Below are 12,779 nucleotides of genomic sequence, written 5' to 3'. Positions count from 1 at the left end.
GTGCCGCTCGCCTCCGCGCACGTGCCGAACAGGATACCCGGTGCCGGGTGCTGGGTGCAACCTACTGGGTCCGGCCCCGATCCCTGCCGGACGAACCCCTATTCCATTCGGATCACGCGCGTTTCCCAAAATAAGCCCCGCCCCGCCCGCTCAAGTCCAGCCCCGAGATTTAGCCACACCCGGTTTAGGCCCCACAGCCCTGCCCCCTCGTTCAAGGCCACACCTCCCTCTTCCCAAGCTCCTTTCCCAGACCAAAAGCAGTAGCTCGCTTCCTCTGTGAGATCCGGGCTTCCTCCCTCCCCAAACCCCCACCACCCCATTGAGAGGCTTAAGGCTTGTGGTTGCGGGTGTTTTCCTGCTCTGAGCTCCAAGACAATCCTTCCACCTTTATTAAAGGCTAGCCATCTCCAGGGCCCCATCCCGCGGCGCATTCAACCACGGCCAAGGCCAGAGTTAAGTCCAGCCCTGGTCCGAAGTGCATTATCAGTCTTGGCCCCTAGAGTCCCCGACCCTCCCTCAAGCGGGGAGGAAGAGGAGGCCTCCTCAGTTGTCCAGGCTCATGAGTAGAGCGGTGCCCCTCTTGATCCAGTGATCAGATGTCATGGTCCCGGACCGGAGGTCGATGCCAATGACGAAGGAGGCTCGGTCTGAGCTGCCTGCCCGGTTGGGATAGTAATAGCAGGGACAGGAGTACATGCCTGAGGGAAAGGAGAGGGGATGGGAGTCAGAGCGCCGGGGCCTCTGGGAGAGCAGGCACAGGTGTGGGGGGAGGGGCGGGGCAGAGGAGGGGTTGGGATCCAAACTCGGGGCGCCATCCCACCCTTGGCGCTCTTCTTTCGGCTTTCTGCCGGCCTGAAGTGGATGGTGGGCATGAGGCAGACCAGCTGCATGGGGTCCGCCTCCACCAGGCAGGAGTTCTTCCAGTCCCAGCCGGCGCCCTCCAGGTACAGGCCCCGGACCCACACGCCGTCCTGGGAAGACACGGGGAGAAGTCTGGACCCGAGGCTGCCAGCACCCCTGGCCTCTGGCCTCCCTTCTCCCTTGCCAACCAGCTGTTTCCCCCCTTTGCTCCCAGCGCCCTCCTCCACCAGACCCGCCTCTGCTCCCAGTCCGAGCACATCTGGCTCCCACCTTGGGTGGGTACACGAGGTTGCTGTCATCCACGGTGGAAACAATAAACTCCCAGGAGAGGCTGTCCACCGAAATCTGGGGATGGAAGGCGAGAATAAGGGAGGACCCCCAGAGAGGAGCGAGCCCAGGTGGCCAGCACCCCCCCCCCCCCCCCCCCCGTCACACTTAGCATGTGGCTCACGTTATTTTGGCGAGCTGAGGCCTGCAGCACGGCGGTGAGGAAGCCGGTGGGGAAGGTGAAGCCGGACAGCCAGAAGAGCACGGGAGGCCGGGCCCGGCTGGCCCACAGCTCAAACTGCTCCACCCGTGTGGCCAAGTCCCGTGTCCACGAGGCCAGTGGCTTTTGTGAGGGATACGCCTGGGGGAGGGGGAGGCGGTGCGTGTGTACGCGTTCATTCGTTCACGCGTGCAAATCTTTACTTGGTGCGCTCGGGGCAGATAGGAGGAGATGTGGTGTCGGCCGGGTCCCCCGTTACGGCTGGCAAAGCTGTCTCCAAAAGCCCCCTCCCGGGAAAGAAGCATAAAGCGAGCGCTAGTTAACCACGCCAGCAACAGTGCTGTCCAGTTACCGTTAACGAAGCACCTACTGAGAGTTGCACACAGCACTAGGAATCCCTGACGCGTCTTCAGACAGGTTAGTGACTCGCCCTAAGTCCCTGAGTTAATGACCGCAAAGCCAGTCTGTGAACGGCAGAGCCAGCTTTCAGATTTGAATCGGTCTGGCTCCAAAACCCAGGCTCCCTGGTTTTGCTCCTACAACCGGGAGGCTGGGGGCACCGGGGCCAGAGGTCAGCTCATTGTTGCAGGAGGATCGACAGCTAGGTCATCTTGCCTTCCCCCAGAGCGGCGGGACATGGGCGTCGAAGATGCAGTTGAAAATCTCTTCCAGGCTTGTAGACATGACGATGAGGCCCTGGATGCCTTTTTCTAGATCTGTCAGGGAAAACCTGGGCGGGGTGAGGTGGGAGCTTACAGAAGGGCCTGGCAGAGCCATCTCAGGTGGGGGGCTGGGGGGCGCCTTTCCTCCCACCCCCTCCCCACCGAGCCCCTCTCCATCTTACAGGATGGTCTCCATAAGCTTGTTGTATCTCTGGATTTCCTGCAGAAGGACCACGTTGAGGGGGGAGGGGTCCATGGCCAGGAGTTTCCGGGTCCCCTCATAGTCGATCATTTCAGGGATTTTCTGTTTCACATCTGCAGCCAGCTCGAGGACCTGACCCGGCAGGGGCTCTGAGTGGGGGGCCCCTCTCCTCCCCGCACCCCCACTCCCCCCCCCCGCCCCCCGAACCCGGCATCCACCCCTGCCTACCTTCTCTTCTCGGCTCTGGCCTCCCGCCCTGGTGGGTGTAATCTGGGGTTGCAGGGACAGCAGAGTCTCAAAGAGAGTCCGCGCCTCAGTGATCTGGGAGGCCACATCCGCGTTGGGGTGCTGGCCAAAGGCCTCAGGGGGGTCCATGGTGGGCAACATGCTGATGTACTCCTTGTAAGAGGCCAGACTCCCATCTTTGGGGATGAAGTAAGTCTCCAGTGCTGACAACCTGGCGACCCACAGCGTGATTCTCACCACGCTGTGGGCCACACTCTGGGGCCTCGGCGCCAGGCCAAGACGCTGGCCCCCTCTGCAGGCGCGTGTGCCCCCTGCATCCAGCTCCCTGCACCTGCTCCCCTCCCGGCCCCCCAAACCCCGCCCCCCGCCTCCTGGCCTCCCCTCCAACGCTCCCCGCAACCCCAGTCCTGCCACCTGGTCTGCCGGGTGTCCTCTGGCCCCCTGTTCGGCGCCACCTCCCCCTCACCGGTAGAAGGGGGTTGAGAGAGTCTGGTCACAGAAATAGTCGTTGATGTAGGTGGTGAGCAGCCGCCGGTCCCAGTCATCGGTGACGTGCCCGCCGTAGTTGACGCCGGCGATGAGGTACTTGAGGGCATCCCAGGGGGTCTCCTGGTACTCCTCCAGGTAGAGACTCAGCAAGTTCTCCGACACCTGTGCGTGGTCCCAGCCCCCACCCCCACCCCCCCACACAGTTAGGGGAGGAACTTCCCTCGGTGGCAGGGGGCGGGGCGGGGGGGAGGGGGAGGGGCCGCCAGGCGGGAAGCGTAAGGAGAGGGGGCGCTGGGATGCCGGCCCCCTGCTAGCACAAACCTCAAAGTCAGAGTCATTGAAGCCGTAGACGATGTTCCAGCCGAGCTGCAGGAACTTTTTGCGCTCCAGCAACACGGAATGGAAGAAGCAGAGGGCAAACAGAAGCTTCTTATACTTGGCAGGTTTGGAGCAGCGGGAAAACTGCGATTCGGTCATCAGCTGGTAGAGGCGCGTCATGTTGGCCTTTAGGCCCTGGGGACAGTGCGGCGCGGAGGTGGGGTGCCGTGCATCGTGCCAAGCCCTGCCAGTAGCACCGCCACAGTTGTGTGTGGAGGCTGCTTACTGCACAAGGGCACTGGCCGAAGAGGTCAGTGAGGGCTGCAGCGCAGCCCTTGACCCGCGCGCCAGGATGTGCACTGATTCACAGGACTGGGTGGGTGCCTTTCTCTAACTTGCACGCGGGCACCGCGTGGGCTACTGGGAGCTCTGCCTCCTTGTCCCCCCACTTTTGATCCTCTCAGCCGTGATGGTCTCGACGGCGGGCAGGCCGGCTCGATTTGGGAATACCAGAAAACACGAGGACCTATCCGTGCAACTATTAACGGACAAAAACGTACACCATTAGGTACAGAGGTTCGGTGTAGGTTAGAGGAGCCGTAGTGTATCATCGAGGAGGGGCATGCCACGTGATAGATTGATTAAGGTTCGAGAACAGGTCGGGATTTGGACTAAGTCTCACAAACGGGAAGGAGGTCACCAGGCTGAGAGGAGGGCATCGGTCTCCTGGAGATGGAAAGAATTGAGGGAATAAAGGCACAAAGGGGAGAATAAGTAAGGAGATGGGTCGAACTGAAGTCAAGCTCGAGGACTCAGGTGGGGTCAGAAGGGCCGTGGTTCACCAGGAGTCGCGGGGCCACTTTCTGTCTCGAGTACTACCGCAACGGGTTGAAACGGTGCTTTAAGAAGCCCCGTCTATGAGGGACAGAATGGAGTCGGGGAAATACGTAAGCAAGAGTACTGTCGTTTATAACATCAAAATACGTAACGTGTCTAGGAATAAGTCCAGTAAAAATGTACAAATCTTCATAGAGAGAGGAAGAGAGAGTGAGCGAGCAGGGGAAGGACAGAGAGAGAGGGAGACACAGAATCCGAAGCAGGCTCCGGGCTCTGAGCTCTCGGCACAGAGCCCGATGTGGGGCTCGAACTCACAAACCGTGAGGTCATGACCTGAGCCGAGGTCGGACGCTTAACCGACGACGGAGCCGCCCAGGTGCCCCTATAAAACGGTTTTGAAGACAAGGGAGTGCCTTTACAACCTCACAGTGAGCAAAGATTTCTTGAATGAGACCTAGGAGCACAAGCCATAAAGAAGAGCTAAATTCAGGGGCGCCTGGGTGGCGCAGTCGGTTGAGCGTCCGACTTCAGCCAGGTCACGATCTCGCAGTCCGGGAGTTCGAGCCCCGCGTCGGGCTCTGGGCTGATGGCTCAGAGCCTGGAGCCTGTTTCCGATTCTGTGTCTCCCTCTCTCTCTGCCCCTCCCCCGTTCATGCTCTGTCTCTCTCTGTCCCAAAAATAAATAAACATTGAAAAAAAAAAAAAAAAAATTTAAAAAAAAAAAAAAAAAAAAAGAAGAGCTAAATTCTATCTCATACAAATTAAGGATCTCTATTCACCAATAATAATAGTTAACAAGGTGGGGGGGGAGACAACCCGCAAAACACAAAGCGGACGAAAGGATTAGGTTGTGGAGCATATGAGGAACCGTGAAACATAAGCAGCGTGAATCAATGTCAAGTACCCAGCGCTGAATGAAAGAAGCAAGGCGCAGATGAATGTGTGTGTTAGCCAGACGCACCTTGAGAAAAGTGGCTGCAGCCGAGTGGGGAGGGCGGTGGGAATGGGAATCATCTTTCTTACACAGGAAGATGGGCACACAGGTGTGTATTGAGTTGGGATCCATGGGGGCGCCTGGGTGGCTCAGTCGGTTGAGCATCCGACTTCGGCTCAGGTCAGGATCTCATAGTTGCTGGGTTCAAGCCCCACGTGGGGCTCTGTCGGGCTCTGTGCTGACAGCTCGGAGCCTGCTTCAGATCCTGTGTCTCCCTCTCTCTCTTCTCTCTGCCCCTCCCCCGCTCATGCTCTGTCTCTCAAAACTAAATAAAGATGTTTCAAATGTTTTTAAAAATGAATGGGGATCCTTTGTATCTTTGCATATATTTTAGAATTTTTTTTTTGAGAGAGAGGGTGCAAACAGGTCTAGGGGAGAGGGGTGGAGGGAGGGAGGGAGGGTGGGAGGGAGAGAGAGAATCCCAAGCAGGCCCTACACTCAGCGCGGAGCCTGATGCGGGGCTTGATCCCTTGACTCTGGGATCGTGATCGGAGCTGAAATCAAGAGTCGGACGCTCAACGCACCGAGCCACCCAGGCACCCCCTCTTGTATTTTATATTCTTTTGTATCTGCTTAATATTTAATGAAAAGGAAAGGACTAGAAGGCAGGCTGTGATCCAACCAAGAATACCACTCCAGAATCGCACCCAAACCGGCGACTGGGGGCTGTGGTCATGGGGACCTTCTTACTTGTAAGACTCGAATGAGCTACCGTCCCCTTGACTATTGGGACTGCTTTCGTGTATCCCGATGCAAACACTGGCCTCTTTCACAGGACAACAAAATTGCAATACCTGACCTAGAACAGATCCTGTGCTGGGGGAGAATTTTAAAAAGGACATGACTGGGTCCTTTACCACAATTGGAATATATAATGGATTGGGTTCAAACGCTCTATCCGTTTATTGAGGTTGGGCAGCTGTGCTGTAGTGTGTATTGAAAAAAAATAAAAATCCTTCTCAGGATTGAGCCCTTTATGCCAAAATACACTGAAGTATTAGTGGGAAAAGACCATGATGTCTTTCCCAGTTTACTCTCGCCGTTCGTTCGGAGAAAGCATGTGTGTGTGGAGACGCAGAGAGAGATCAAATGATAAGGCCGGTGAGGCAAAATGTTAATAACGGAAGAGTCTGGGTAACGAGTCACGGGTGTGAGGCTGTGAGGACATAGTGTTTGTGTTCTTCTTCTTCTGTTTTTGTTTGTTTGTTTGTTTGTTTGTTTTAAGTAGGCTCCAGGCCCAATGTGGGGCTCGAACTCAACACCCTAAGATCAAGGGTCACACTCTCTGCCAACGGAGCCAGCCAGGAACCCTAGAGTAGTCTTGTTCTTACAACTCTTGCGTAAGTTTCCAGTGATTTCCAAGTAAAACATTTAAAACTAGTGCCCTCTTCCCTACGGAGAGAAATCCTGTTGCAAACAAGTATGCCGTGAATGTTCGGCCTTCCCTGAAGGTCTGGCTCACGCCCAGAGGTTCTGCAGACCCCGGGTGGTAAGGACAAATCTCCCCTGGGTGGAGCCAGGGCGAGCCTCCCCTCCCCCGCAGACCATCCCCCCTCCTCCCAGGCCGCCCCCAGATTCCAGGTGGCCTCCACCTTCTTATGCGGCCAGAGGTAGCACCTGCCTCGGCTCTGACACACCTGTGCCCCTCGCGGGGCGCTCGGCCAACAGGGGGCCCTCTAGCCACCAAGGCATACACCTTTCTTGGAACGCAAAAGGAGGTTCTTCGAAAAACGGAGGCGCGGCTAACAGAACTGGGCCGAGGAGATCATCTGCGGTGGCGGGCTGGCCACTTGCTCCGAGAGTACGGGATTTATGGTTCTGGCGTGCCAGGAGGAAACGCCTCGTTGCCAGATGGAATTCAGACCCGGGAGTGCGTTTGCTTCCCGGGGCCAGAGACAAGGACCGGGCAGGATCAGGAAGAGGACAACTTCTCCATCGAGTTGTGAAAGGGGGAAACGGAGAATGAGCCAAGTTGGAGGTCAAGGACCAAGCCTGGAGATACGATCAGAGGCCAAGAGGAAAAGGAAACACAGGCGTGATAAGTGATGTGGCGGGAGACAGAGGGAGAACCCCAAGCGCGTGTCAGGGAAAGGGTGGGGGGACAGTTCACTGTGTCAACTGCCCCAAGGCAGGCGAGGAGGATTTACATGATGAAAGACGTGTGTCCAGACTTACTGGTTGAGTACCTCTTACGTACAGGTGCTAGTCACAAGGTGAGCAAGACAGAGAGAGAGAGAGAGAGAGAGAGAGAGAGAGAGAGAGACACAAAAGATGTGTCCTCTGGCCTCGCGGAGTTTCCAGTCCAGAGAAGACAGCAGGCATTCGTCAGAACCAAACTCACACGGTAAAAGGACCAGCAGGAAGGTTCTATGAGAGTGTTTCACTGGGATGCTGAGCTCAACGAGGAGGGCCGAGGCCTGAAGGGGCGGAGGAGGGGGCGGCGGGGTGGGGGAGGGGGTGCCCGGCAGCTTGTGCGGAAGCCTTGGGGCAGGACGGTGCAGAGTCTGGAGGAAGAGGAACAAGATATTTTAAGAATTGAGGGTGGAGCGGAGAGAGGGAAGGGAGAAGGGGTAGGTGGGGCCCAGAGGCACAGGGGCGGGGGAGGGGGGCTCACAGGCCGGGTCAGCAAGGGTTTCCGTCTTGACTAAAAGCACCGAAAAGCTACTCGAGTGGCGTAAGCAGAGGTGAAGGGGGGGGGGGGGGACGACACAGGAACGTGATCGGTGTGGCTGCATTCAGTGGTGACCTCGGGGCTGGAGAAAAGCATTTCAGCAGAGCTGGAGGGAGAAGGGCCGGAAGCCCGGGGCCACTGGGGAGAGGTGGAAGGAAATGCCGGGAGGCAGGAAGGTCCTGTGGACTAGCTGTTTACTCTTCTGTGCCTCAGTTTCCTCTCTGGAAAATGGGGGCGACGGTACCTACCTGATAGGGTGTGTGTGTTCTAAACGAATTTGGTAAAGGGACGATGCCGGGCAGGGGTAAGCGGCTAGCGGTGTTAGAGATTACCGCTCTGTGCTAAGAGCCTGGCGCGCGGAGGGAAGAGGCGAGGGGGGGGTCTCTCGAGAGGGGAGCAGAGCCCGAAGGCCAGGCGGCTGTTAAGGCTGGGCCTCCCGCTGGCGCAGGCCGCAAGAGAGCCGGGCCAGGCAGCGCGGCCGGCGCCGTACCTTTGGCGGTTCCGTGGTCATCTTGATGCCGGCCTGCAGGACGGAGATGGGGAAGTCCGGGTGGGGGCTGGAGCTGAGCCAGAGGCGGAAGGAAGGGTGAGGTTCTTCCACCTGCAGCCGCTCTACCAGCTTGTCCAGGTTGGGCATCCAAGACAGCGACAGGTGGCAGTTAGCTAGGAACACCCAGTGTCCTGCAAGGGGGCACTGGATTCAGTGGGAGCCCTTCCCCGAGCCCCACGTGTCCCCACGCGTCGCCCCCGAGTCCGCGCGTGTCGGGGGGGGTCCCGGGGGCCCTCTGGAGAAGTGGGGGCTGAGGGAGGCCGGGGCTTCCGGGGAGTAAGGCGCGCACCAGGGACGGGGGTGGGGGAGCAGGACGGGACACTGACCCTGAAGGACCCCCTCTCGCAGGAGCCGGGCGGCAATGGGGGCCTGGCCCTGGCCCAGGGACAGGGCGTGGAAACGCTGGGCCATGCCCATGTGCTCCGCCAGCTGGAGCAGGGCGCCGGAGGGGTCCACACCGGGAGACAGGATGAACACCAGCGGGGTGCGTGGGGTGGAATCCTCCAGAACCTGCCAGAAGCGCGGGGTGTGAGAAGGCCACGTGAGGCGGGGCGGGGTCGGGGGAGCGGGGACTGCCCAAGAGCAGAGGTTGGGGGCACCGCAGGGCGAGGCAGGAAGGACCGGGGGTGCGGGGGGGGGGGGGCAAGGAGGAAAGCAAGCCACTGACCAGCTTCATGTTGAGCACGGGGGGCTCCACGAAGCGGGAGCCGAGGTTGGAGACGATGAACGAGGCGACACAGAAGGCCACCCGGTCCTGGCGCAGGGAGCGCACGATCAGCATCCGCTGCATCTCATTGCAGGCGTTTTCCCACTCGCCTGGGGACGGAGAGGGCCGGGAAGCGGACGAGACGCTCGGAGGGGCCGGGGACAGGGACAGGGAACGAGGGGAAGGGCCCGGCGGGGAGGGGGCACCTGGCAGCATGGCCTTCTCCGGGGTGGCGCTGGTATACCACAGGTGCCAGTCACGAGGGTATTGCTCGAAGGAGTTCATGAGCCCGTGGAAGTTGGTCAGTTTGTCCAGCTCTGTGATGTTGTCCCAGTAGGCGTCGGCGAGCCAGCTCGTACACGGGTTATCCATCTGGCCCTCGCGATCCAGGACCTGGGCAAGGAGAGAGGAGGAAGGGGACTGACCGGAACCCCTCCAAAGCATTTAACGATGAGGCGGCCGAGACCCTGCATCGGGCACCACGAGGAAAGGACTGTGGGAGTCCCAGAGGCACTGGGCTCCGCCTGGACCGGGGAAGTCAGTCGGAGGGGGGGTGGGGGGGACGGGGCAGGGTCTCCCCGGCACCAGGCGGACACCTCACGGTGCAAATTTGGGGCGCTGGCGCCCTCTGCTGGCTTCCTGGGGACACTGTCTCTCGCCCTAATGACCTCGCCCTGCAGAAAGGCCCCTTGCCTTCTTCACCCTCTTCAGCAAATACTCACTGCTCACCCACCGTGTGTTCTGAGCACTGGGATGCGGCGCTGAACATAAAGGGCACATATCTCTGGCCCTGAGGGGCTTATTTTCCAACACGGGAGGGCAGACGATGAGCCAAAGACATAAACAATTGAGTTATCCAGTGCTAGGTAAAGATGGCAAGGGCGCACCAGAGTAGAATGAGCCGAAGAGCATACAAAAGATTGGGAGTTCCGGGGGTAGTTTGAAGCATTCAATAGGAAAGTCAAGGAGGTCTCGGGGAGGCGCGATCTGAGTCCGGCGTTAAAGTCGGTGAGTGGGAGCTGCGGGCGCACCTGTGGCAGAAGGGACAGCGAATGCAGGAGCCCTGGGGGGGGGGGGGCAGGGCAGGCCATGGGAGGTGACACCAGGGAGGTGGGCATGCTGACAGACTGGGGGTGGGGAGCATTGGGAGGCTCTTAGTTATTGGTAACCCGGATGAGAGGAGAAGTGCCCGGCCTTGTCCAGGAGGGTGGAGAGAGGCCAGCCCAGGAAACGTGGTGGCACCGTCTGGCAGGTGTTTTTAAATTTGTTTTTAAAGTTTATTCATTTTTGAGAGAGAGAGAGAGAGAGAGAGAGAATGAGCAGAGGAGGGGCAGAGAGAGAGGGAGACCCAGAATCTGAAGCAGGCTCCGGGCTCCGAGCTGTCAGCACAGAGCCCGATGCGGGGCTCGAACCCACGGACCGCGAGATCGTGACCTGAGCCGAAATCGGACGCTTAACTGACTGAGCCACCCAGGCGCCCCTGTCTGGCAGTTTTAAGGGCCTAATGGATTTAAAGGGAGTCCATTCGGTGTGGGAGTGTTTTTCTCCGGCTAGGCCCAGGCTCCTGGGCCACACAGGAACAGGAGAGTAAGATCCAGCCAGAGTGGTGGTTTCGCCAAGCAAAAGCAATACGGGACTGGGCGCTGAGGGTGCCTGCGGGGCGGGGGGAGCATGTAACAGTGACCAGGGAACCCAGGCCGGGAAAGGAGGGGCTTGAGCAGCAGTGAAAGAGGCAAGAGACCACACCTGTCAGTGGGTCACAGGTAAGAGGGGCCCCAAATCCTCACCTGTGATGTGAGAGCCCCCCCCCCCCCCCCCGCATCCCCAGGGAGCCGGACACACCTGCTCCTGGCACTTTTCCTTGGTTCGCTCGCTGGAGCCTTGGGCCTGATGGTCCGGCCCGGAGTCCCGGTCATACATGTCCCCGTCCCCAACCTTGACGCCTCTGACCGACTCACCACACCCCCGCGGAGAAAGAAGTTGTACTCGTCCATGTTGAGCTTGCCAGAGGTCTCCAGGATTTTGGCACACATCTGGAAGCTGAATAGTAGCTTGTGGCGCTCAAAAAGGGTGCGGCAGGTGTACCTGAGAGACGGGCACCCGGAGGGCGGAGGGGACAGGAAGCACAACGTGAATGGTTACTGAGTGCGGGTCCTACAATCGCGGAGCCTCACGCACAAGAAGGGCCTGAATCGGCATCTAGCCCAAACCTTTTGTCAACGGCCAAGCCCTCAGGGACCTAGAGAGCTCACTGGTGAAACCAGTCATTCATTTCCGTTAAACAACACACAGCATCGATTTGACCCCTACTCTGTGCAGGTCCTAAAGGCAGAGTCATCTCTGAGCCCCAGCCTCTGTCCTGGAGGAAGTCAGCTGAAGAGGGAGGACAGACAGAGAGCCCATCGATTAAGCGGTGATGTGATGGGTCCTGTACGGGGTGGCCGGACCTCTGAGGGATGGCAGGGCAGGGGGCCCCCACTGGACAGTTTCTGAGAGGAGCCGCCCGGTGCAGGCGTGGAAGAGGAGGAGCAGGGAGGACTCCCGGGAGAGCTGGAGCATAAGCTAACGGGCCTTGGAGCAGCCGTGGGGAGGCGAGCAGGGACGGTCTGCAGAAAGATTCACAAGTGAACCCGCGGGGCTCAAGGCCTGGGTGGCCGGGAGGAGGCTGTGGGTGCTGGTCAGGGGCGAGGACCCTGAAGGAAGCAGGAGGACAAAGAGTGTGGTCCCCCACCCGCCCCCTACCCGGGACCAGGCCCCGCCCCAGCCTGCTGGATGTGGATCTGGATTTCACCGAGATTCCCAGTGCTTGCGGGGCACGTGGCCACTGGAGATGCACCGGCAGCGTGGACCCTAGCAGATACGAGCACGGCTCAAGGAGCTCGTGCTCTGTCCCCACGGGGAGCAGGGGACAGGCCAGTGGCCGTGGCGCCGGGCAGCAGTGGCGCGGGAGCGTCCTGGCAGATGCGGGGGAGGTGGGGGGCTCCGGAGGCGCGGGGCGCACACCTGTACACGGCGTAGGTGTGGTACTCGTTCAGGTAGTCGATGCGGTCCTCCAGCTTGTTGCTGCGGTGGCTCTTGTCGATGCTGAGGACGAAGAGGTTGATGTAGGCGTCCAGCGAGAACTGGTACATGGGGTCGATGCGGCCCATGTCGTTGAGCACGAAGAACAGAACCGACGCCCTCTGGGCACACGGGCGGTAAGCCTATGGAGGGGCAGAGTCAGGGCAGGGTGGCGGGGGAGCGACCACGGGGCTGGGGTCTGGGCAGGGGACAGGGTCAGGGCAGGGGCTGGGGGGGAGCAGCCACGGGTCTGGGGGGGTGGATGGGGGACAGGGTCAGGGCAGGGGTAGGGGGGGAAGCGGCCAAGGGGCTGGGGGGGTGGGCAGGGGACAGTGTCAGGGCAGGGGCTGCAGGGGGAGCGGCCACGGGGCTGGGGGGGTGGGTGCGGGACAGGGTCAGGGCAGGGGTGGTGGGGAGCGGCCACGGTGCTGGGTGGGGACAGAGTCAGGGGAGGGGTAGGGGGGAAGCGGCCATGGTGCTGGGGGGAGTGGAATTGTGGGGGGGGGTGGTGGCCACGGGGCTGGGCATGGAGCGATGGGCGAGGCTCACCTCGCGGGCCAAGTCGATGTTGATCTCTGTGGTCTCGCTGGTCTCCAGCTGCTCGGTCACCTCGGTGGCGGTCATCTTGGAGGTACGAAGGGTGTTCACCAGCTGCACGTCGTCGAGCAGGGAGCCCGTGGCCTCATTCAGCAGCCT

General features: G+C 59.9%; 1 protein-coding gene across 1 annotated transcript in view; it reads right to left on the bottom strand.

Moving 5' to 3' along the window:
- Window positions 1-543: 543 nt before the first annotated feature.
- DNAH2 (dynein axonemal heavy chain 2) overlaps window positions 544-12,779 on the bottom strand; it is a 93,038-nt gene continuing 80,802 nt past the window's right edge. Inside the window, 16 exon segments of the mRNA XM_043582981.1 lie at window positions 544-698; window positions 821-971; window positions 1,132-1,206; window positions 1,313-1,489; window positions 1,964-2,078; window positions 2,193-2,344; window positions 2,441-2,669; window positions 2,925-3,109; window positions 3,269-3,460; window positions 8,258-8,448; window positions 8,644-8,827; window positions 8,985-9,133; window positions 9,230-9,416; window positions 10,982-11,108; window positions 12,027-12,226; window positions 12,633-12,777. Coding sequence (XP_043438916.1) covers window positions 544-698; window positions 821-971; window positions 1,132-1,206; window positions 1,313-1,489; window positions 1,964-2,078; window positions 2,193-2,344; window positions 2,441-2,669; window positions 2,925-3,109; window positions 3,269-3,460; window positions 8,258-8,448; window positions 8,644-8,827; window positions 8,985-9,133; window positions 9,230-9,416; window positions 10,982-11,108; window positions 12,027-12,226; window positions 12,633-12,777 — 2,614 coding nt within the window.

Source organism: Prionailurus bengalensis, chromosome E1, assembly GCF_016509475.1.
Source record: "Prionailurus bengalensis isolate Pbe53 chromosome E1, Fcat_Pben_1.1_paternal_pri, whole genome shotgun sequence".
Taxonomy (NCBI): domain Eukaryota; kingdom Metazoa; phylum Chordata; class Mammalia; order Carnivora; family Felidae; genus Prionailurus; species Prionailurus bengalensis.
This window is presented reverse-complemented; position numbering and strand designations above follow the sequence as displayed.